This window comes from Mustela nivalis, assembly GCF_964662115.1.
Source record: "Mustela nivalis genome assembly, chromosome: 1".
NCBI lineage: Eukaryota > Metazoa > Chordata > Mammalia > Carnivora > Mustelidae > Mustela > Mustela nivalis.
The window spans coordinates 141,688,123-141,713,347 of record NC_139020.1 but is presented as its reverse complement, the minus strand read 5'-3'; the positions used below and the strand labels follow the sequence as shown (position 1 = coordinate 141,713,347).

At 35.0% G+C, this 25,225-nt stretch overlaps 1 protein-coding gene across 8 annotated transcripts in view; it reads right to left on the bottom strand.

Moving 5' to 3' along the window:
* Positions 1 to 25,225, bottom strand: part of ZCWPW2 (zinc finger CW-type and PWWP domain containing 2) — a 125,148-nt gene that overhangs the window by 12,039 nt on the left and 87,884 nt on the right. For 6 of the 8 annotated variants that reach the window (XM_082728945.1, XM_082728950.1, XM_082728946.1 and 3 more), the window contains one exon: positions 22,573 to 22,619. The exons of the other annotated variants lie outside the window; for them this stretch is intronic. In XM_082728945.1, coding sequence (XP_082585071.1) covers positions 22,573 to 22,619 — 47 coding nt within the window. The remainder of the gene's footprint in view (positions 1 to 22,572; positions 22,620 to 25,225) is intronic. 8 annotated transcript variants of the gene reach the window in all.

Below are 25,225 nucleotides of genomic sequence, written 5' to 3'. Positions count from 1 at the left end.
AGTAGACTAATCCAACATGAGTCCCCCTCTCCCACGGCCACTCCCCCTTCTCACTTCACAAACATATAATAACACTAGGTAAAACAATCTTTAAGCTTTAAAACATACATGACCTTTTTTTTTTTTTTTAAGATTTTATTTATTTATTTGACAGAGAGAGATCACAAGTAGACAGAGAGGCAGGCAGAGAGGGAGAGAGGGAAGCAGGCTCCCCGCTGAGCAGAGAGCCTGATGCCAGACTCCATCCCAGGACCCTGAGATCATGATCTGAGCTGATGGCAGCGGCTCAACCCACTGAGCCACCCAGGCACCCCATACATGACCTTTAAAGGAGGAAAAAGAACTATACATATGCCAGAAACATGAGGAGTGCAAATGTATACAGATAGGAAGCGGCATGGTAAAAGCCTACAAAAAATGTATACTAGGATAGCGCCAAAGGGGTTCGGGATTTTAATATCTAGGCAAAGACAAGATGTGGAGAAATTGGCACCTCCATACATTGTTGGTGGGAACGTGAAATGGAGCCACTTTGGAATACAGTTTGACAGTTCTTCAAGATGTTAAACAGAAAATTACCTTATGATTCAGCAGTTTTACTCCTAGGTACATACCCAAGAGAAATAAAAACATTATATCCATATAATAAATTGCATATAAATGTTCATAGCAGCATTATTCATAATAGCTGCAAAGTAGAAACAACCCAATGTTCAACCTAAAGTATAGATAATAGTCTATCCATACAATGGAATATTATTTAACCTTTAAAAACAACAAAGTGATGTTAATACTAAAACGGAATCAATCTTGAAGACATTATGGTAAGTGGAAAGTGAAAAAGTCAGACATAAAGACCACATAGTATGACACCACTTATCCAAAATGTCCATAAAAAGGCAAATCCATAGAGATAGAGTTATATTAGTAGTTGTCAGGGATTAGTGGAAGAGGGGAAATGGGCAGTGACTGCTAATGGGTATGAGGTTTCCTTTGGGATGATGAAGAAATGTTCTAAATTTACATAGTGGTATTGATTGCAAAACTGTGATTATACTAAAAACCGCTAAACTGCAAACTTGAAATGAGTGAATAAATTATATCTCAATGAAGGTATAATTTTTTAAAACTTTGGTGACATGGAAAAATGGAAAGTAAGGAGATAGAATAGAATGTACCAATGATTAACAAAAGGAACCCAATGTAGCAGTATTACTGTTAGAAAAAAGCATAATCAGAGATTTTTTAAAAAAGGGTTATTATCTAATGCTAAAAGAAATGACCTACCCAGAAAATATAGCAGTCCTGACCTATATATACCTAGAATCTCAGCCTTAAAATATATAAAATAGAAAAGAATTACAAGTAGAAACTAATAACCTATAGTTAAAATGAGATATTTTAATTTACTTCTCATACAAAGGTGATAAAGTAAAAAAAATTAGCAAAGAAACAGGAGCATTCAATACCACAAATAATAAATTTAGTCTAATAAACACATATCAACCCTAGAACTAAATAATTAAGGAATACATAGCTCTCAAGCCTGAAACATTCACAAATTTGACCACCTACTAGGTCACAAAGGAAGACTCAAAGTATTAAAGTAATCTATTTTACAGACCACAGTCACTGGCTAAAATGCAATACAATAAGAACTCAAAACTCAAAAGATGGCTGAATAAATTTGTAATCAATTCATAGACGTAGAATAATTATATTCTCCCATGAACCTACCCATGATAAGAGTTATGATCTATGTCATTTAGATCAGAATTATTGTCTCACACTTTAGTTACTGGTATATGTGACTTATCTTCTCACTGGGTAATACATTTGTCTCCATGCCAAACCTTGCATGCTATAGGTGCATGTGGAGTGTTGTGGAATAAATGAATGAATAAATGTCCAGAGAAAGATACAATAAAAAAAATATATCACTAGGAAAAAAAAATAGTGCCAGTGTTACTGTCCATTCAGTACCATCGTGGTTGTTAAGCATTTAACAAATTCATACAATTTGCCCTCATCTCCTGAGACAGAACCTCAATGCAGCTGTCACCGCAACGTTTGTTAGCTTCGTCTTTTTGCTTTAACCTGCTAAAGTGAGCAGTTTCTTAGCCAATTTTGTCTAAATCTTTCACAGTTACACTGATCTTAATCAAGATCCTGAATCAAGCATCCACAGTGCAAGGGTGGGAACAATTTTTTTACATATCAAATGTTCAGCAGCTAGCAGAGTGCCATTCACATTGTATGCTCAAAGGCATTAACTATAATGAGATGAAGGTTGAATTTAATAACTCTCAAAGCATTATTAAACAGCTTAAATAGCTTAATAACCATTCGAAAGAAGTTTGTATGAAACACTCAGGGAATTCATATTATGATGCTAAATCATAGGTTTTTTGTGTGTAGGGTTTTGTGTGTGTGTGTGTGATCTGCAACCACAAGGTAATATTCAAATATTATTCCAGCCTTGTATGTATATATATATATATATATATATATATATATATACACATACATATATGTGTATATATATATATAAATAAGGCAAAAAACTATATGGAAATATTATTGTCTAACTCATTGTTCCACATCTCCAAAGACAATGTAGAGCTATTATTTCTATCTTGTTATTCACGATCAGCCTAAATTATGTGCATATTTGAGTATAAAGTGAAAGAGTTGCTACAAGGAGAAATAATATTAAAGTAACAAGGTACAAACTACTTTATAGGTATTAATAGGAGGAAATACTGTTGAATACCTACCATAAATCAGGAAGATTTCTGTTAGAGATAATAAATTCCTTTCTACTTTCTTAAATATTCCACAGCAGCCAAAAATGAACTAGTCAGTATTGCCAAATGCCCTGTACTTTCCAGCTCCAAGCCTTGATAAAATATGCTATGATGGAGAAGAGCATGGAATTTGGAATGACAGGATCATGATCTGAATTTAATCCATGCTACTTACTAGCTGTATCACTTCTGGTAAATCACTGACCACTGGAATATCTAGCAAGAGTCTGGTATAAAGCAGTAATGACCATTCTGGGTTTCAGGATCTTCTTTTATAAATAGGCTAAAAAAAAATAACTACCTCAAAGCACTTGGGGATAAGGTGAAATTAAATAACATCCCAAAAGGTATCTAACAGTGCCCAACAGTTAGTCAATGTTCAGTCATTGTTCAACCTGTTACACTAGTCCACTGGGCCAGTGTCAGAGTTCTATCCTTTTTCCTTAGAGTATATAACATAACTTGGCACTTTGGTATGGTTGGACTTACAGGAGTCCATTAGTTTCCCAAGACTGCCCTAACAAAGTAACATAAACTTATAAAGCATCAGAAACTTACTTATTTATAGTTCTGTAAGACAGAAGTCTGCTTCTTATGGACTCTTAATGTTGCTTGTCATTGGATGAGGGCCCAACTAATCCAGGATGACCTCATACTAAATCCTTACCTTAATTACATCTGCACTACTGAATCCTTACCTTAATTACATCTGCAAAGATCCTTAATTCTAAATAAGGTCATATTCTGAAGTTCCTGGAGAATGTATTTTCTGGGGACTACTATTCAACCCACAGGTAGATACTATAATCTTTATCTATGTCATCCCTTCTACTTCTCTTCCTGTGTTGCAGCTGATTCTCCTATGTTGTTGAGCCTCATGCTATTCAGAGTAGTGCTGTTGTGTGCAGAATTAGCAACACCTGAGAGTTTGTTAGACATGCAAATTCTCATGCCCATCCTAGGCCTACTGAATCAGAAACTCAGGGAGTAGGGCTCGGAAATCCATATTTAAATAAGTTCTTCAGGTGACTTCTACCCCAACTAGACTTTTCTAGGCCTTAGTCTAGCCCACAACACATCGGTACAAATACAATGCTATATACTGTCATTGATTTTACAGAAACCAAAGCAAATATTAATTCTTTTCTTGCTAGATGTAGAGGCATCTATAAGAGTCATATGTAGAGAAAGAAAATGCCATTTATTGAAAAAAATATATTTATTTAATGATAATTAGGACTGCTGACTGGAATGGCAAATAGTAGAATTGCCTTTAGTCGCCAAAGACATATAATCTATATGAATTATGTTTACATCAGATTTATATAATCTTCATAAATTGACTTGATGTTGCCCATTTCCTTAAATGTTTCCCATTTCATCTAAATGAAAATCATTTTATTTTTAAGAAGAAGAACTTTGCTGGCTGTGTTAAATCTGAGGGCATAAAGTTTTGATTTAGCATTTTATGCTCAAAGAAGACATAAATATGTTTTGTAACCTTCCATTGAGAGTAATTGTCAGTCAATGATCACTAAAAAGCTGCCTATTTTGACAGAATTTCCAAACGTGAATCTGTGCCTTGAATAATATATACAAACTCCTTGTCAAAAGTTATCATATAGAAGGAAAAGCCAATATTCTCATTTCTCTTTGGAAAATCTGTTGGGAAAACCTGCTTGGAATAAGGATGATAACTAGTTTTACGCAGCATTGTAAATGATGGTTATTACTTAATCTGAATATCCGGAGAGTACAAATAATAAAGTTAAGTCTTTGGGCCTACATATGATTGTTTTCACTCTACTTTGAAAAGGGGGAAAATTAAAATAATCATTTTCTAGCCCTATTTTAAACAAGATTTTAACAGAGAGAATACAAATCTAGTGCTTCTTACATATATGTCACTCAATTACCATATGCTCCAGTCCAGTCATTCTTAGTAGAGCTCAGTATTACTGCGAGATTTGGACAATATCAAAGATCAGTGCCTGGCAATATGACTTATAAATATCTTGCTGTCCCCTGCACTACCTTTAGCCATGTGTAAGTTCTCACTAAAGTACTGTGGATTTCTCTGCTTTGAGGGGCTTAGCAGAGAAAACAGTGGAGTCTGTATTCAAGTAGTGAGCTGAGACAGAGGAGAGTATTTTCCCTAAAAATAGAAGTTGACCACTAGACCACCTTAAGTAGAAGGCATGAAACACTTTCTATTAACACCTCCCAATCCTTGCTGAAGATACAAGTAACAGCACACTTCAAGAAATTCTATGATTAGCTACATCACTGATAATTTCTAAAGTCTTGGATTTAATTTTTTAAAATGGTCTTTGACTATCTACACCAGGGATAAAACATATAAAAACAGGAGTTTTTGTTTGTTTGTTTGTTTGTTTTTTAAATAGGACAGGTTTCTCTCATATCTATAAAGAGATTAAGAATACTAAATGCTAATGGAAACAGGGTGTCCGGGGAGTATAAAACCTGTATGAAAAGCAGAATTTATGTCACAGTTGTTTATCTCATTGAATGGTACCAGCACATTTGATTATTTGACCTCTATTTGGAGACTCTAAGATCCAAGTCTTGTGCAAACAATTCATGTTAGCACATAGTTTTTCCTAAAGTCACTGGATATTTTAGCAAGAGGAGAACATAGGGTCTCTAAGGAAGACTTCCTGGAATAGATATACAGGTCTACCCCCGAGATATTATAGGTTCTGTTCCAGACCACTGCAACAGAGTGAATAATGCAATAAAGTCAGTCAAATTAATTTTTTGGTTTCCCAGTGCATATAAAAATTATGTTTAGACTATCCTGTAGTCTGTTAAATGTGCAAAGCATTATGTCTATAAAAACAATGTACAAAGCTTAATTAAAAAATATTTCATCGCTAAAAAATATGCTAACCATCATTTGAGTTTTCAACAAGTCCTAGTCTTTTTCCTGACGGAGAGTATTGCCTCGATGTTGATGGCAGCTGACCAATCAGGGTAATGATTGCTGAAGGCTGAGGTGGCTGTGGAAATTTCTTAAAATAAAGCAACAGTGAAGTTTGCTACATCAATTGACTCTTCCTTTCACAAACAATTTCTCTTAGTATGTGATGCTGTTTGAAGGCATTTTACCCATAATAGCACTTTGAAAATTGGAGTCAATCCTTTCAAATCTTGTCACTGTTTTATCAACGAACTTTGTTATATTCAAAATCTTTTGTTGCCATTTTGACAATCTTCACAGCATCTGTACCAGGAGTAGATTCCATCTTAAGAAACCACTTTCTTTGCTCGTCCATAAGAAGCAACTCCTCATCTATTCAAGTTTTATCATAAGTTTGCTGCAATTCAGTTCCATCTTCTCGCTCTACTTCTAAGTCTAGTTTTCATGCTATTTCTACCATATCTGCAGTTACTTCCCCCACTGAAGTCCTAATATTTCAATATTATCCATGAGGGTTGGAATCAGTTTCTTCAAAATTCCTGTTAAGTTGATTTTTTTTTTCTTTTTTAAAGATTTTATTTATTTATTTGACAGAGATCACAAGCAGGCAGAGAAGCAGGCAGAGAGAGAGAGATGGAAGCAGGCTCCCCACTGAGCAGAGAGCCCAATGCGGGGCTCGATCCCAGGATCCTGAGATCATGATCTGAGCAGAAGGCAGAGGCTTTAACCCACTGAGACACTCAGGTGCCCCTAAGTTGATATTTTGACCTCTTCCCATGACTTAATGACATCTAGATGGTGAATCTTTTCCAGAAGGTTTTCAATTTACTTTGCCCAGATCCATCAGAGGAATCACTCTCTATGGCAACCACAGCCTTTTGAAATGTATTTCTTAAATAATAAGACTTGAAATCTGAAATGACAGCCCTGCTGAATTAGCAGGTATGAAATCAACATTACTTTCATTGTATATCTCCATTGTAGCTCACGGGCAATTATGTGCACTGTCAATGAGCAGTAATATTTTGAAAGGAATCTCTCTCTTTCCCTCCCCCCGCCCCCGAGCAGTAGGTCTCAACGGTGGGCTTAAAATATTCAGTAAAATGTGCTATAAGTAGAGATACTGTCATCCGGGCTTTGTTGTTCCATATATAGAGCACAAGTAGAATAGATAATTTAGCATAATTCTTGAGGGCCCTAGGATTTTTGACTGGTTAGTGAGCACTGGTTTCAACTTAAAGTCACAAGGTACATTAGCTTCTAACAAGAGAGTCTGCCTACTCTGTGAAGCTTTAAAGCCAGGCATTGAATTCTCCTTTCTACTACAAAAGTCCTAGATGACATCTTTTTCCAAAATAAAACTATTTCACCTACAGTGAAAGAGAGTTGTTTAATGCAGCCACATTCATAAATTATGTTAGCTAGATCTTCCGGATAACTTGCCGTGGCTTCTACATCAACACTTACTGCTTGACCTTAAACTTTTATAAAGACAGCTTCTTTCCTTCAACCCTACAAACCAATCTCTGCTATCTTCAAATTTTTCTTCTACAGCTCCCTCACCTCTCTCAGCCTTCACAGAATTGAAGACACATTTCTCCTCTATCCCTCAGGCTCCTCCCACTCCCACTGCCCATCTTATGAGAATGACGAGGAGATCAATCTGGCTAAAGTCAGATCCATGGGCTGAAAGTCAAAGCAAAGAAGGGGTTAAGCAAATACATAAATCCCAAAGTAACCCCCCCCCCCCGACATTTAAAGAGCAGGAATGCCTGGCTGGCTCTGTTAGAAGATCATATGACTCTTGATCTTGGGTTATGAGTTCAAGCACCACGTTGGGTGCAGACATTACTGCATTTAAAACTTTAAATAAATAAATAAATAAAATTTAAAGAGCAAATACAATCATCCACACCAGAAAACAGGTACTATGAGTCAAGGGATCTTTGCTTGCTCTCATAAATGGTACATAAAAAGCTCTGAATATCCAAGATTAATCCATTTTTTTCTAATTTTGTATCTTACTGCTAATAGTTATCCTATAGAATTCCCATAGATTGTAATTCAAGATAAAAGAAGTAAACCTTGCAACCTAATTAAGCATCTTTAGTTACTGAGTTATTAAAGAGTACCATGTTAAAAGTTACTCCCCCAAGAGCCTCCAGCTGGCTCAGTCAGTGGAGCATGCAACTCTTGATCTCCAGGTTTTGAGTTCAAGCCCCAAGTTGGGTGTAGAGATGACTTAAAAACAGAATCTTAAAAACAACAACAACAACAACAACAACAACAAAAACACTTCCCTGGAAATCTGTTTCACAACACTGCCTTGTGGTGGTGCAGTTTCCCAGTTACCCTCCATGTTTTGAGTACAAGTTAATTGAAATTAGCATGAAAATAACTTTCTAGGGGTGCCTGGGTGGCTCAGTGGGTTAAGCTGCTGCCTTCAGCTCAGGTCATGATCTCAGGGTCCTGGGATCAAGTCCTGCATAGGGCTCTCTGCTCAGCAGGGAGCCTGCTTCCCTTTCTCTCTCTCTGCCTGCCTCTCCATCTACTTGTGATCTCTCTCTGTCAAATAAATAAATAAAATCTTTAAAAAAAAACTTTCTATGTTAAGATTTCCACTGATGATTTAAAGTGATAAATGGATAATTTCGATGTATAGTAATATATTTTTCTATGTATTTTAAAAATGCAAATGCACAACAAAATAGTGCAATTACATTTTAAAATTTAGATTTCGGGTGAAGAAAATATTATCTATTTTGATCAGGGATGTTAGTTACATGAGTGTATATACATTTAAGAAAAACTCACGAAATTCTACACTTAGTATCTTCCACAGTGTTTAAATTTTAACCTCAATTAAAAAGTTAAATTAAGAAAAAGTTAAGCCAAATGAAAGAAAACTATAGTAACTAACAGTATAGTAAATGGCAAAATGGTGATAAAATACCTGAATGATTCAAGTCTGGGGAACACTGGCCTATGGAAAGGTGAATGATGCCCACAGAGTAGAATCCAAAAGGAAACTAAATGAGTTTTGAATTCTGACTGTGACTCTTCCCAAGGGGTTCCTCTGCTTACTATTCTTTTCAGAGATTTCTCTCTGCCTGGGGCTAGAAGCCAGCAGTAGGGATCTATTATAATATTTATCTTTGGGGAAGGATACATATAAAGCTAGTGAATCAAGTGAGTTGCAGTACATGAATTCCATATTAATAGCAAACTTATTAATTAACACAAATATCTAGACATCTAGTCATAAAATGTAGGCAACTTATCCTGCGACAGGGCTAATGAAAATTTCCTACTTATTATGAAGAATTTTTACAATGATTTTGGAGAAAAATATTTTTTTATCAAAAAATATAATAGCCTAATTTCCTCATACATAAATGTATAAATCAAGACAGTGATCATTAATTTTGTCTTTCAAAGTGTTACAAGTTAAACTCTTGGCACTAATAAAAGTGAAGTGTTAAGAAAAAAGATACTCATACGTACAGACATAATTTCTGTATATAAGCCAAAAAAATTAGAAAACATAATGACAAAGAGATCCTTTTCTAATTAGTAATATATCTGAGATAGTCTTAATTAGAAATATGTAAAATTCTACATTAAAAAAACTAAAGGGAAACAGGGAGAAAAGTTGTATTTCTACATGGGTGTATTTAATATTATAAATATATAATTTTTCCCTAAATTAACACATAGATTTCCTACAATACCAATCATTATCTCAACACAATTTTTCTTGGGTGCTTCAACTGTGTAATTCTAAAGTTCATTTGTATGTAGTTAAAACTATTTAAATTGTGCCTTTATTGGGGTTTCCATGGGAAAGGCAAGGTTGGGTAGGGTGAACAGTTCAGTACTGGGTAGTTTCAGTAATTCTGGAGGGCTCTGGCCTATAGGAATGGTCACCAGTTGCCTGGTATTCAATTATGGGATTATTGAGGGCAATGGAAATATTGGCTTGGTATTTCAGAGTTTCCTAAGAAGTTAGTTGCGGAATAAGGGTTTAGAACTGGTTGATTTGCATATGCAAGATGTATCCTTTGTTACTGGTAAGGGGCAGTTCTTCCCCAGCCAGAAAGGTTTTTGAAAATGTCAAAACATGATAATATACAGAAAATACATACATACATTATACATACACACACACACACACACACACACACACACATATGCAGACACAATGCAATCTGAAAAAGTAAACAGATACGAACTATGAGAACAATTGTTAAAGATTATACTAATGAAGGATCACAAATATACATGTTAAAGAAAAGATAAACAACAACTAAAGCAATTTGAAATTTAAGACCCAATAGATGAATAGATGGAGAAGTAGGCATTCTGACATATTGAATGTCATATGTCACATAGTGAAGATGGCAAATATTAAAAGGAAGATAAAAAAGAGTAAAGGGAAACATTACTTTTTAGTCAATAAATGGTATTGGAATAACTGGCAGTGTAGGAAAGAAAAATATCTTTTTCCTCTACTCTTCTAATTTTTCCAGGGGGGCCCCTGTAACACAAAAACATTAAGAAGAGAAAAAGCATATAGATTTAGGGGCGTATGGGTGGCTCAGTCAGTTGATTGTCCAACTCTTGATTTCAGCTCAGGTCATGCTCTCTGGGTCCTGGAATCAAGCCCCAACTCAGCTCCACGCTTAGTGGGGTGATTGCTTGAGGGTTTTCTCAAATAAGTAAATAAATTTTTAAAAAAGAACAAACAAAAACAAGCATACAGATTTATTTAATATGTTTTTTTTTAAAGATTTTATTTATTTATTTGACAGATAGAGATCACGAGTAGGCAGAGAGGCAGGCAGAGGGTGGGGTGGGGTGGGGAGAAGCAGGCTACTCGCCGAGCAGAGAGCCCAATGTGGGACTTGATCCCAGAGCCCCGGGATCACGACCTGAGCCAAAGGCAGTGGCCCAACCCACTGAGCCACCCAGGCGCCCCTATTTAATGTAAGTTTTATGTGACATGGCAGCCTTCATTAAGGACATAAACATCCAAAGAAGCAGTTAATCCTGAGTTTTTAAGCTAGGTTTGAAGAGTAGAAGGCCATGGGAAAATGTGACAGGATATGAAAGGGTAGGAGTTAAGTGTAGTAAACTGTGGAAATGGCAAGGCTTACTCCCTCAGATTCTTCTCAGGTTCCCTCTACCTTTAGAGATAAGAAACCTCCTTTCCTTCCATTGTAAGGATGATATCTTACATGAGGCTCTTATAACCTGTTCGAGAAAAAGAAAATTCTTCCTGCACCTGCCATTTCCTAAAATCTTTCAGCTTGAAATATTCAATATACCAAGATGCCATCTTTGGAGTAGCATGTCCTGAACTCCATCTTAGCAAGTTGCATAAAATTTTTATACCCTATCCTCATATCTCATATAGAAATAAATCTATATTCCCATAATAGCTAACATTTGTGAAATGTTTCCTATGTTATGTGCTTTACACAACTTGTTAGAGCAATCTTTACACAAATTGTCAGAGTCAGAGTCTTTGCAATACTTCCATTCTTCCCACTTAATGGGAAATTGAAAGCTTCCAAAGTAGCTAATTTCAGATCATACTGCTAGTAGGTGACAGAGCCAGGATTGTTACCTCAACAGCTCAACAGTCTACCTCTAGATGTTCTTCTTCTTACTCACTCCACTGCATTATTATCTATGAAGAAGCCTATGCTAAGTAAGAAATAAAAAAATCTCAGAAATGCAGATGTGACCACATACAAATATTTAACCTCCCTATTTCCAGGAAAAAAATAATAGAAAAACAAGTAATATGCTGGGAAAAGCATATACTGAAATGATGGCAAAATTTTATATTTTCATTACTAGCATATAAAGTATTCATATAAATTTGCAAGATAATATTAAGAACTCAGACATAGGCAATTTATTACAAGTCACAGAAATGTAAATTAAAACTACAAAGTATGATGTACACTGGCAACAACATTTTTATGTGAGAACACCTGTCACTGACTGCGGCATTTGCATGCACTGCTGGTGAGAGTGAACAACCTGATGTATTGCTATCACTGTCCCAGGGATCCTCCTACTGGGAGCTGTCAGAAGGAAACCAAACATGTGGTGGGAAAGGAAGCAATATTCATGGAGATTTTCATCAAAGTGTGACCAACGGGAATTAAAGAAAGATTAAATGAATCATGACATATTTTGTTTAATGAAAGGTCAGTCTTTCAAAGCATGTCACAAAAGCTCTAAAATCCTAAAAGAAAAAAATTTTTTTTTTACTATATAAGTACAGCACAAAAGAATTATAAAAAGGGGAAACTGAGAAAATGTTTGCAGCATATTAAGTACTAACAATCGATAATTAAAGGAACACCTACAATTCAATTAAAAAAATGAGAGAGAGAGAAGGCAGTCTATGGAATAAACAGGCAAGGGTATAAATAGTCAGTTTTCAGAAGAAATACCATGCCCAATAAATGCATTAAAAAGTGTTCCAACAGAGCGCCTGGGTGGCTCAGTCAGTTAAATGTCTACCTTTGGCTCAGGTCATGAACCTGAGGTCTTGGGATGGAGCCGTGCATCAGGCTCCCTGCTTCTCCCCCTCCTGCTGCTGCCCCCACGTGTGCGTGCTTTCCCTCTTTCTCTCTCTTTCTCAAATAAATAAATAAATAAATAAAATTTAAAAAAATGTGCTCAATCTCATTAAAGTAAAAAAAAAAATAGATAACAGCAAATGAAAACAATGTTATTGTTATTTTATACCTCCTTTTAAATATTGGCAAATATGTAAAGATATCTACAACTGGCAAGAGAGTAGGAAAAGCACTGGTAGGAGTACTCAGATATAACTGTTTTGAAGACAATTTGACAATGCTTGACTGGAATTTTTAACTTTTATTTTGAAGTAATTTTAGATTCACAGGAAGTTACATATATAGCTCAAAAGAGTTCCCACATGGTCTTCACCCAGCTTCCCCCAATGTTAACATTACACAAAATCATAGTACAATTATCAAAACAAGAAATTAACATTGCTGCAAAACCATTAATTGAATAAAGACCTAATTCAAATTTCATGAGTTTTCCCACTGATGTCCTTTTTCTGTTTCAGGACCCAAAGTAGGATCTCACATTACATTTGGTTGTTACGCCTCCATAGTTTCCCTCAATATGTAACAATTTTTCAGTCTTTCCTTATATATAAACAAATTTTAAATACTCACATCCTTTACCCCAGCCATTTCACTTACAGGAATTATTCTGTTGAATTTGTGCAAAAATGTACAAGGATGCTTATTTACAGATTTTGAAATAGTAAAATGTTAGAGATGGGGCAACAAGAGGGGAGAAAATGACTTGAACTTTCCATTTTACACATTTTGTAACCTTTGGTATTTTCTCCCTCGGATGTATTACATAAATTTATAATGAAAATAAAACAATTTATAAAGAAAAAAGACTGGTAGTGGCTAGAGTTGGCATGTTAAGGCAGTCTAGACATTCCTTACACTAGTAATGGGACTATAATTGGTACCATAATGTTGGGGGATTTTTTTGGATGGGAGATGTTTAGTAATTTGGCAAAATTGAAAATGTGCCTACTCTTTGACTCAGCAAGTTCTCTTCTAGCAATTTTTAGTGTAGAAATATTTACAGAAATATTTAAAGAGATTTGTGTACAATGTTGCTGCATTTTATTTATAATTTTGCTAATCCAGAATCAATCAATCTAAATGTCCAGGAGAATGTTCAATAAATGAAGAAGCCTCTATAAAAAGATATGCTACGCAAATGGGATAGATCTGGTATATCCGGTAGATCTCTGACTTTCTCATTCTTCTCAGATGTCCACAATATATTATTGAATGAAAAAAGTAAGGTTTAATTCATTACATTCATGTTAATAAAGCATATATATTTTATACATGTAAATATTATATAGTTTTTCACATTTATTTGTACATATACTACATATATTTATACATGCATAAAGTATATAAAACTATTAACAGTGGCTTTTCTTTCAGAAGTGAAATTATAGGTGGGAAAGAATTTATATCTGATTTTTTTTGTTTTCTCATAATGCTATTTCACTAATTTAAAAAAAAACCCAACTCTTAAAAGTAATAAGAACTATAAGGCAACATGAAAAAGATTTGTGATATAATACATAAATGAACATTAACAGCACATTGCTCAATGATTAAAACTATGCAAATAAACATGCATATAGAAACAACTGTAAACAAATGCAAAAATTAATTTAAAATTTTTAATCATACAGATGGGTTTTAGATGATTTTAAAAAGTTCTGTCCTCCAAATATAATGTTATTATATTACTCTGAAAAAATTAAATCATGATTAAAATGTGGGAGTTAGGGGCGCCTGGTTGGCTCAGTGGGTTAAAGCCTCTGCGTTTGGCTCAGGTCATGATCCCAGGGTCTGGGATTGAGCCCTGCTTCAGGCTCTCTGCTCAGCAGGAAGCCTGCTTCCTCCTCTCTCTCTGCCTGTCTCTCTGCCTACCTGTGATCTCTGTCTGTCAAATAAATAAATAAATAAATAAATAACATCTTTTTTTTTTTTTTAAAGATTTTATTTATTTATTTGACAGAGAGAAATCACAAGTAGATGGAGAGGCAGGCAGAGAGAGAGAGAGGGAAGCAGGCTCCCTGCTGAGCAGAGAGCCCGATGTGGGACTCGATCCCGGGACCCTGAGATCATGACCTGAGCTGAAGGCAGCGGCTTAACCCACTGAGCCACCCAGGCGCCCAATAAATAACATCTTTTAAAAAAAAATGTGGGAGTTAATTTTAAAAAGAAACTTTGACATAATCTAACCTAATAGAACTATGATGCTATTGTAAATCTGAAAATCTTAAATATTCTTAAATCCTTCCTATTTCTTAGAAATTAGAGAAGTACTAGGCATTTATTAAACAAGCACCTACTAAAATACAGTAAGCCCAAATCTATTATAATTGTTTTTTATGTTACCTTTATAATACTCACATAAGGTAATTATTATTCGGTTTCTAAAACAAAGAAGGTCACACATCTAAGTAGCAGAACTAGCTACAGAAGTCAGATCTGGTTCATTCATAAGTTTCTATTCTGTCCACCATGACATGCTGTTTCCTGAATACTTGGTTTTATATTTAAACATCTTTCAGAATCTGTAACAGGTAACAGCCTTCACCCATTACCTGATACATTACTATTTTTATTCTTTCATTTCATTCTTTCTAGGGCCAACTGACCCGGATTATTTACTCTGGTTTGCACAAGTCCTTTGACATTCTGAAATTACTTACCGAGCTGTTATAAATATTTCATGGAATATTAGAGCAGAAAGGGACTTAGAGACAATCTAGATCTTCCCCTTCTTTTTTTTTCAAGTGGGACTCAGAGATGGGCTTACTCTAATTCTCTTTCATTCAGACTGCTCCACTGGGCAGAGTGGTGGTCAGGTGAAAAGGTGTGTGCACCTAATACTCCTCACCTCAATCTTAACAGATAGCCACATAACAGCTGAACAGCTCAAAGGGGCCTATGGGAATGGTAGCGGCCTTTAGATATAGCGCTCCTACTTGAGCCAAGAAGCACTATTCCCAGTTGGCACTTAGCGACGGTTTTCAAGGTGGCAACATTCTCACATCTTGGTTCAAAGAGGCGGCAGCAACCACCAGTGCAACCCAGCACAGGCCAACACAGAACTTGGACAACTTATTCCTCAAGGTCCTTTCACAATTCAAGGGAGGCAGGTGACACTGTGGTTAGTTTTGATATTTCAAACCCATTTGGGGAATTTATCCTACAAAAATAATGGCGTCAGTATTTAAAGATATATGTACAAGGAGATTTATGAGAGCACTATATATAGCAGTACCAAACCATACCCGTGACTTGAAAACTCCCACTCACTCATCACTATAGGGCTGACTGACTAACTGTGATAGATCTGGTGATGTAGGCTCTGAAGAAGATTAAAAACAGATCTGGATCTGTTAGCCTAAGTGTTAAATCTATAGAATAACATATAATCAGATCTCATTGTTGTAAAAATAAGACAATCACAAAATACTTTTACATGTATGTATGCACATTTGTTTATATAAATACAAATAAATAAAATAGACTGTTAGGATTTGCAACCCAGGATAAGGAGCTATACAACCAATTAACTTACTTTTTTATCAGTGTTGAATAGCCCTATGCCTGCTGTCTTCATTCATGAACAAGAGACAACACTGACTCTTTTTTTTTTTTTTAAAGATTTTATTTATTTATTTGACAGAGAGAGAGATCACAAGCAGGCAGAGAGGCAGGCAGAGAGAGGGGGGAAGCAGGCTCCCTGCTGAGCAGAGAGCCCAATGGGGGGCTCAATCCCAGGACCTGAGATCATGACCTGAGCCAAAGGCAGAGGCATTTTTTCACTGAGCCCCAATTATTATGACTCTCTTTCATAATAGTTGTTGAATCAAATGAAGTAACCCTTGTATACACCTGGCCTTAGAAGGTACTTAATACATATTATTATTATGGCCTTTTGGTTTCACACCAACAGCTTCTTCTTGTCCACATATTGAGTTTTATATTAAACAGTTCTACCTTTAAAAAATACTATCTTCAGGGCACCTGGGTGGCTCAGTGGATTCAAGCCTCTGCCTTCAGCTCAGGTCGTGATCTCAGGGTCCTGGGATTGAGCCCCGCATCGGGCTCTCTGCTTGGCAGGGAGCCTGCTTCCTCCTCTCTCTCCCCCTGCCTCTCTGTCTACTTGTGATCTCTGTCTGTCAAATAAATAAATAAAATCTTAAAGAAAATACCATCTTCAGGGGAGCCTGGGGGGCTCAGTCAGTTAAGCGTCTGACTCTTGGTTTCCGCTCAGGTCATAACCTCAGGGTCGTGAGACTGAGCCCACTTCAGATTATGAGCACAGCATGGAGTCTGCTCAGGATTCTCTCTCCCTCTCTTTCTGTCCCTCTGCCTGCTTGCACACACACACACTCTCTCTCAGATCTTTAAATAATAAATAAAATCTTAAAAAATATAGTATCTTCAATAGCCATATATCCAAAATGTATAGAAAAATAAAAACTACTTATTAGGTGAAATTAACACTCAAGCTCTAGTAGGACTAGCTTGCTAATACTTGAATAAGAACTAAGGAAAACTAATTAATTTTAAATAAAACTACCTAAGGAGCACTGTGTGGCTATGATGATTTCCTTGATTTCTCTAACTATAAATTTTCTCCTTTGTCAGGTGATGATGATATTGTCTTCTATGCCTTCTTCCCAAGGGTCTGAAGTGAAAGACAATATTTTCAGAAATGTTTTATAATCTGAAAGTACTATATTGATGAAGAATTGTGCCTTGTTTTAAGATTTTATTTATTTATTTATTTATTTATTTATTTATTTATTTGAGAGAGAGAGAGAGAGAGCGAGCAGGAACTGGGAGGAGAGGGTTCAGAAGCAGGCTCTGTGACCTGAAATGAAGGCAGGCACTTAACCGATGGAGCCACCCATGTGCCATGTGCCTGGAAGAATTGTTTTAAAACTAGAATTGTGCCTGTTCATAAGATGAAGTTTCCAATTATTTAAGAGTCAAATATACAAAGTGATTTGGATACTTAAAAAGACACTAAAAAATGATTTGGTATTTCGAAGATAGTAAAGGGATTTAAAAACCTAAGAAATGTTAAAAGAAGCTGTGGTATTATGGACTATCAGAACTGGAATTCTACCCTGGCTCAGCCTCTCCTGTTAGTCACTTAATACCTCTGGGAGGAGTTTCTTTGTAAGAATAATTATGGTAATACCTATTTCCCACTAGTATTGTGAAGGTCAAATGAGGCAATCTACGAGCTTCTCAGCTCTATCAGACCTAACGAATCCCTTTTATAAGAAATATTTTGAAACACACCATTCTCTATTCTTAAATGAAAGTCACAGACCACTAACTAAAACACCAGTATCTAAACTGGTCCAGTTAGAAGCTGCAGTCCCCTCCTTCCCTTTGGCAATGGGTATAGACATATTACTAAGTTTTGCCAATGCAATGTCAGAGAAATGACATGCACAGCTTCAAGTTCATGTTTCTTGTTCAACTAATTGTACTCCTTACCTTTTTTCATGGGCCAGAATGTGGATGTGATAGTGCACTCAACTTTTGACCATATAGATTAGACCACACCCTGGGGATTTACATAAAAATAAAACAGAAAAAACTTGGGAGTCTAAATGATTTTGTGGGGCAAAGCCTCCTCCCACCCTGGATCATTGGCCCACCTTTGGTCAGGTATAGAATAAAGTGATAGATAAACTCCTATCTTATATGACTCCCTGTAATTTGGAGTCTCCTTGTTACAGTAATTGTAGCCTGTAACATAATTAATAGATCTGACTACATGAATAATTTCAAAATACTATAACTTTAACTATACTATAAAAGAGAAATAAAATATATTTATCATAAAATAAAAATGCATTTCTATATGTGTATGCTTGAGAACAACTAACTTAAAGACATAATCAGTGAGATAAATGCCAGTCATCCCTATCATGAATATATAAGTTTGGATAAAGTCGATCTGTACAGGATCTATAAAAAATGTACCAACAGGAAGTAGTGGTGGACATAAGAACAGAAACTACTTTCTTTGTTTTTACTTATAACTTTATGTAGACATACTTCATTCCTTCTTTTTTTAAAAAAGATTTCATTTATTTGAGAGAGAGCGAGCGAGACAGAGCATGAGTGGGGGAGGGGGCAGAGAGTGAGGGAAAAGCAGACTCCCTGTTTAAGCAAGGAGCCCAATGCAGTGATCCACCCCAGGACCCAGGGATCATGACCTGAGCTAAAGGCAGACGTTTAACTGACTGAGCCTCCCACAGACCCCACACTTCATTCATTCTTATATAATTCTTTTTAATTTAAATATCTGAGTTCTCTTCTAGACTGTAGGAGAGTATATGCATTTCTTTTTTTATAATTTATTTATATTTTAGGTATTTAACATACAGTGCAATATTGGTTTCAGAAGTAGAATTCAGTGATTCCTCACTTACATATAACCCCCAGTGCTCATCATAACAGGTGTTCTCCTAACACCCTTCACCCACCTCCCTCCATCAACCTTTATTTTGTTCTCAATCATTAAGAGTCTTCTATTGCTTGATTCGTTCTCTCCTTTTTTTCTTTTCCCCTTCCCATATGTTTCTCTGTTTTCTTAAATTCCACATATGAGTGAGATCATATAGTATTTGTCTCTGATTTACTTATCTCACTTAGCATAATATACTCTGGCTCCATCCATGTCATTGTAAATGGCAAGATTTCATTATTTTTGATGCCTGAGTAATATTCCTGTGTGTATGTATGTGTGTGTGTATGTGTGTGTGCATGCCACATCTTCTTTATTCATTCATCAGCTAATGGACATTTGGGCTCCTCCATAGTTCGGCTATTGTTGATAATGCTGCCATAAATATTAGGGTGCATGTATTTTTGTATCCTTTGGGTAAATACCTAGTAGTGCAATTGCAGGATGGTAGGGTAGTTCTATTTTTAACATTTTGAGGAACCTCCATATTGTTCTCCAAGTGGCTCTACCAACTTGTATTCCCAACAATAGAAGAAGTAACAGGTGTTGGCAAGGGTGTGAAACTACTTTTAAGCTAAGTAGTAACAGATAGGACATTTTATATCATGGAAGAAAAGAAACAAATCTTAAAGAGAGATAATATTCTAAAATAAATTATAGATTGCCCAAGCATAGAAAATGGGAAGTATTATATTCTCCCAAATGAGTTTGGGAAAATAATTCCCTAAATTATTTGACATGAGATGACCTAGTAACAAAATATCACAGAAATCCCACAACACATCAGGGCCACATTCAGTCTCTAGTACTTGAAAATAACTTCGCCATAACTTTTAACATGTGAGGAAGAATGTCTCTTTTTTAAGATTTCATTTATTTATTTAGAGAGACAGAGAAAGAGAGTGAAAGCAAGAAGAGGGGCAGACGGAGAGAGAGAATCTCAAGTAGACTCTGTGTTGAGTGTGGAGGCTGATTGGGAGGGGGGCTCTACCTCACCACCCTGAGATCATGACCTGAGCTGAAATCAAGTATTGGACACTCAATTGACTGAGCCACCCAGGTGCCCCAAGGAAGACTGTCTTGATAATAAATTAGAAAAAGCAGCAATTAATATCTGTATTATACTTATGTAATGAAGAATTTTAAGGTAGACTTTGGGGACATATCAGAGTAAGATTGGAAAACAATAGAAAGTAATTTTCTAAAAGTAATTTCCATATGCAATACCTATAGCAAATTTCTTAGTATTAATTCTAAAGTGTTAACACATATATAAAGGGTAGCAATACTATGAAATATTTCTAAATGTTTATTTTTTGAAATTCAAACAACAATACATTTCATTTATCTGTCAATTCAGTAATATTTGATTTTAAGACTGTTAAAAGGCATCTCAAATTTCCTGTTTCCAATTTTTAAATGTTTTCCATGGTACCTCAGGAACTGCACTTCTACTCTTTATGGTTAAATACGTAGCTAAATATGTTACAATACGTTGAGTAGAAGATAGGTAAATTCTTCAGTAATTTCAAGAACAATGTGTTTATTCCATTTTGGCTTCCTGCTCTATAATAAGCCTTCTAAATTCCTTGGCTTTTTGTCTAACATGTTATATTTCAGTATTACTTTGTATTAAATCACTATACAATTATGGTTGACCCTTGAACAACACAGTTTGAACTTCACAGGTCTCCTTATGCATAGATTTTTTACAATATAGTATTGTATATGCATATTCTCTTCCTTATGATTTTAACATTTCCTTTTCTTTAGCTTTATTGTAAGAATACAGTACATAATACATATAACATACAAAATATGTTAATTGATTATGTTTTTATTATGCTTTCAGTTGACAACATGTTATTAGTAGTTAAATTTAAGGGAGCCAAATGTTATACATGGGTTTTGGACTGCAGCAGTCAGTGAATCTCAGTGAATCCCGTTTTGTTAAAGGGTCAACTGTATATTTGTAGTCTGTTGAGTCTAGCAGCACATTCAAAAGTCATGCCAAATGCTGAAGAGTTTTCGTTATTTATTTTTGTTCCATACATTGCAAGATAGCTAGTTTCCTTAGCTTTGCCCAACAAAAAGCCCTCTATTCCTCCAAACTACTGTAGCCCAAGACACTTGTACAAATTCCCAACACGCTCCAAGACACATAGGGCAGTGTCTCTCAAATAATATTTAAAGGACCAGTTTTGCCCCAAGTATGCCCCAGATCTATACTTCTATACAATTAAAAATAAGTTACTAGGAAAAAAATGAAATAGAAAATAAATATAAGTTCTATTTTATCATTACATTCAACAGACAAAAGTGACTCTGTCAAATTGCTATACAACTTTCTAAATGGTTCCTGTCATATTTTGCTCTTGTCTCACTGCAGACCAATAACAAATAATAAATAGTTCACAGGCTACTTCACACTTTAAATGGCACTGTCCTAGAGACAGTAGTACCATGTCCTAGAGACAGTAGTACCATGTTCATTGAGAATCACTGGCAAAAATAAAGCAATATATAGAAATGTTAGTCATTATTACCTGTATCATTTTTGATTCTAAATATCCTTTAGCAGTTACTAAAATAAACAATTCCAACCACATTAATAATCCTGCACTCTCTCACATGTTCCTGTCTAAATGGTCAGACATAGACAGAAGTACTATTTCCTTTCTTTGAAAAAGGCAACCTTGTCTTCTATGATACAGGTGCAACATTATTTAGCTGGTGAAAAATACAGATTACTTTTACAAGTCAAAAAGCAAAAGTGTAAAACAAAATCAGATTTTAAAAGGACTCATGATAAAAATAAATAATACAAAAATGAAAGGACTCATAATATATACATACTCAGAGTAAAAAAATGATGCTTACCTCATTGCCTGTTCATCTATAGGTCTGTGACCAACATTTTTTTCTCTTCTGTCAGGTTACACTCAACCTTCCCTAGGTCTGCCCTGCACCAGTCCCACCATTCAATTCAGGAAAAACTAGAGGGATAAGCTTTCCTTTTAATCACAATTCTTTTTCTTATGACATCAATGTATTATTTGTCTAAAAGAATTTAATTTAACTATTGGGCCTTTCTCTTTTTAAGTAGTGTCCTATTAAGAATACTGTCACTTGAGGAGAATGTTCTTCCTATTTCAATCATAGTTTTGAAAATAAGTAGTTAAACATCTCCCTGCATACAATGTACAGAATGATGTGTTAAATTTTAAAAATTCTTTTAAAGTGCTATTGACTTTACAAATTTTATTTAAAAGATGTTAGGTTTAGATTGATATAAATGGCTGATAATATTCTCAACTTCAAGGTAAAGTTCATATTAAACTGTGGATTTTAATTATTTAAATTTTCCATGAGATCGCACACATTTCAATATGGTACACAAAAAACATTTTAGTATATGAGAGTATGTATGTGAAATACAATGTAAATAAAAGCAATTGCTAACTTGTTAACTTTAAGTTTTTCATCATTCTAATTTCTGATAATTCTGTAACAGTGAAAAAAGTAATCATAAATATTAAATTTCTAGTGTCAACCTAAAAAAGGAAACATATACTCAACCAATGTCTAGAAGAAAAAAACTCATTATATGTCATTTTGCTTTTAAATATTAATTCAATTTTCTTTTAAAAATAACTGTAATCAAATGGAATTTGAAGACTGCGTATTTTATATAATGAAACATGATCTTACCCTTTTCTTGGCTACCACAGCAACTTTGCCATCTGCTTTGAATTTATCTGTAAGATAATAAAGTATGGCTGTTTCAAAAAAAATGCCTACACTCCTGTTTGAGTAAGTGCAACATTATAAAATCAGAATTTTCTACCTTCTCATACTGTAATATGTGTTTTTAATGGTTCTTTTGATTAAAATGCTAACAAACTCAACTTTCCAGAGTTAAGTAGAACAAAATAATCCCAAAGTAATAGCATTAGGGATTCATATACTTATTTGACAAATCTCTTCTGTTAAGTCTAATTGGTTGGACGTTCTGGAGTTAGCCATCTAGTGTATCCTATTTTAGGTTCTGGTCAGCTTATGTACCCTGAAGTATATAAGATCTGGAATGAAATCCCAGTGACCTCTACTTGAACATCTCCTTGATGCCAGACATGGGATAAAGACTTTACATAGACAGTATCTTATTTAAACTTCATTGATAATCTTGCAAAGCATGTAGTCCATCCCCATTTCACAGCAGAGAAAGTTGAGGCTAAGTACCATGCCTGAGGCCATGCAGTGGGGCCAGATCCATGTGTTGGCAAGTCTCTAATCTTTATGTCTGCTGCCTCCATGTGGGACCCATAAGCAACACAACAAAAAAGAGGACTAGAACCAAATAGAATATAGAAAATTATTTTAAGATATTATTTTGATGTATGCAAAATAGTATGTGAATTAATAAAAATTATTGGCAATAATAATTAATAATTGGATTTTTATAGGTTCAATGTAGAATTCCAACTAAATTAATTGTACATAAATATTCACTCATACATTTGTTTTATTAACCTTAATATTATGGTAATGAAAAACAATTAGAGCTATGGACATTAGTATGATGGTTTTAGAGTTACATTTAATGTTAAAGAAAAACACATAGAAATTAAATTTATTAATATAGGACTGTAATTCACAATGAACATGTAAAACTAATAAAAAGAATAAATATCCATGAATATAAGAGTAAATAAATGCTTCCTATCTAAAAGCAAATATTGCAGTAAGAAACAAACTACTGGCATAAAACAGAGAAATTCAGGGAAGCAGGTTGCTACATTTATACCTATAATTAGCTGGCCACATGTCAACTGCCCTCCTTCCTATGTTTGGCTGCATGCTTAGAATAATCCCTTCTGGAATACCCTTTTTCTCCCCACTTATGAATGCACAAGACCATCCACCATCATAGAGAATTCCTCCACCTAAGAGAAATAATCACCTCTGTTGCAAAACCACAGTCATCCCAGGACACAGGACTTTCTTCCCTGTATTATAGTTACTTCTGTACATGTCTAAGCACTCTGTAAGACTAGAATGTACCTTAAAGGCAAGGACCACATTTTATAGGCAGTAGGTGCTCAATATTTTTTTATAATTAACAAATGCACATGTATTTTATTCAAATCTTATATGGATCTGAAATATGCATTTTCCCTGAACAAATGAATATTATTTACTAGTTAAAATACATGTTTAGATGGTATGTTACTATACTAGACAGTGTAAGATATAAAACACTGTATATGTTCTCAGACCTTTAGTTTCTTTATTGATAAACCAGAAGTAATAATTTATTATCTTACAGGTATATTGTGAGATTCAAATAATAGAACTTATATAAATTCCTAAAACAATGGTAGATAATAGATTATCAACAATGTTCTCTTTTAGCTAATAAAGACCTTCTGGGGTTCGCACACGTGTGTGTGTGTATGTGTGTATGTGAGTGAAAGAGAAAGAGGGATCTAACTTTTGGAATACTAAAAAAATAGTTTAGTGATGATACATTTTACCACTGTATCATCTTAAGTGATTCTATCATTCTCCCATTTAAATAATTTGTTTTAGGGGCACCTGGGTGGTTCAGTGGGTTGTCTCTGCCTTCGGCCCGGGTCATGATCTCAGGGTCCTGGGATTGGCCCCACATCAGGCTCTCTGCTCAGCAGGGAGTCTGCTTCCACTTCTCTCTCTCTGCCGGCCTCTCTGCCTACTTGTTATCTCTGTCCGTCAAATAAATAAATAAAATCTTTAAAAAAATAATAATTTGTTTTAGTCTTTTTAGCATAGTTGGAAATAAATTAAAGAGTAATGATAAAAGAGCAAAGATTATTGAAATTCCATAATTTGTTTCAAATTTATAAAAGGGCCCTGATGATAATTATAAGAGAATAAACTGTCATATCTAAAATTTTTTTCTCTTTTCTCTTTTGAAGATCCCTAATAACAAAAGTCATGATGAAATATCAACTTGTACATGTAGTTAAAACTGTACAAAAAGGAAACTCAAAAACTAAAATTGGGTCTCCAATGGACCCTGATCATATACTGAGAGTTAACAAAAAAAAAATTATCAATTTCCTATATCTTTCCTCAACATATACATCACTCTTATGTAAAATTTCCAGCAGGGAGACAACTGCAAACAGAAACACCCAAACTGCTGTTCCAGGAATTTTTTGTTTTAAGATTTAAAAAATTTATTTGTCAGAGAGAGAGAGAGCACAAGTAGGGGAGCGGCAGGCAGAAAGAGAATGAGAAAGAAGGCTTCCCACTGAGCAAGGAACCTATGAGGGACTTGATTCCAGGATGCTGGGATCATGACCTGAGCTGAAGGCAGACG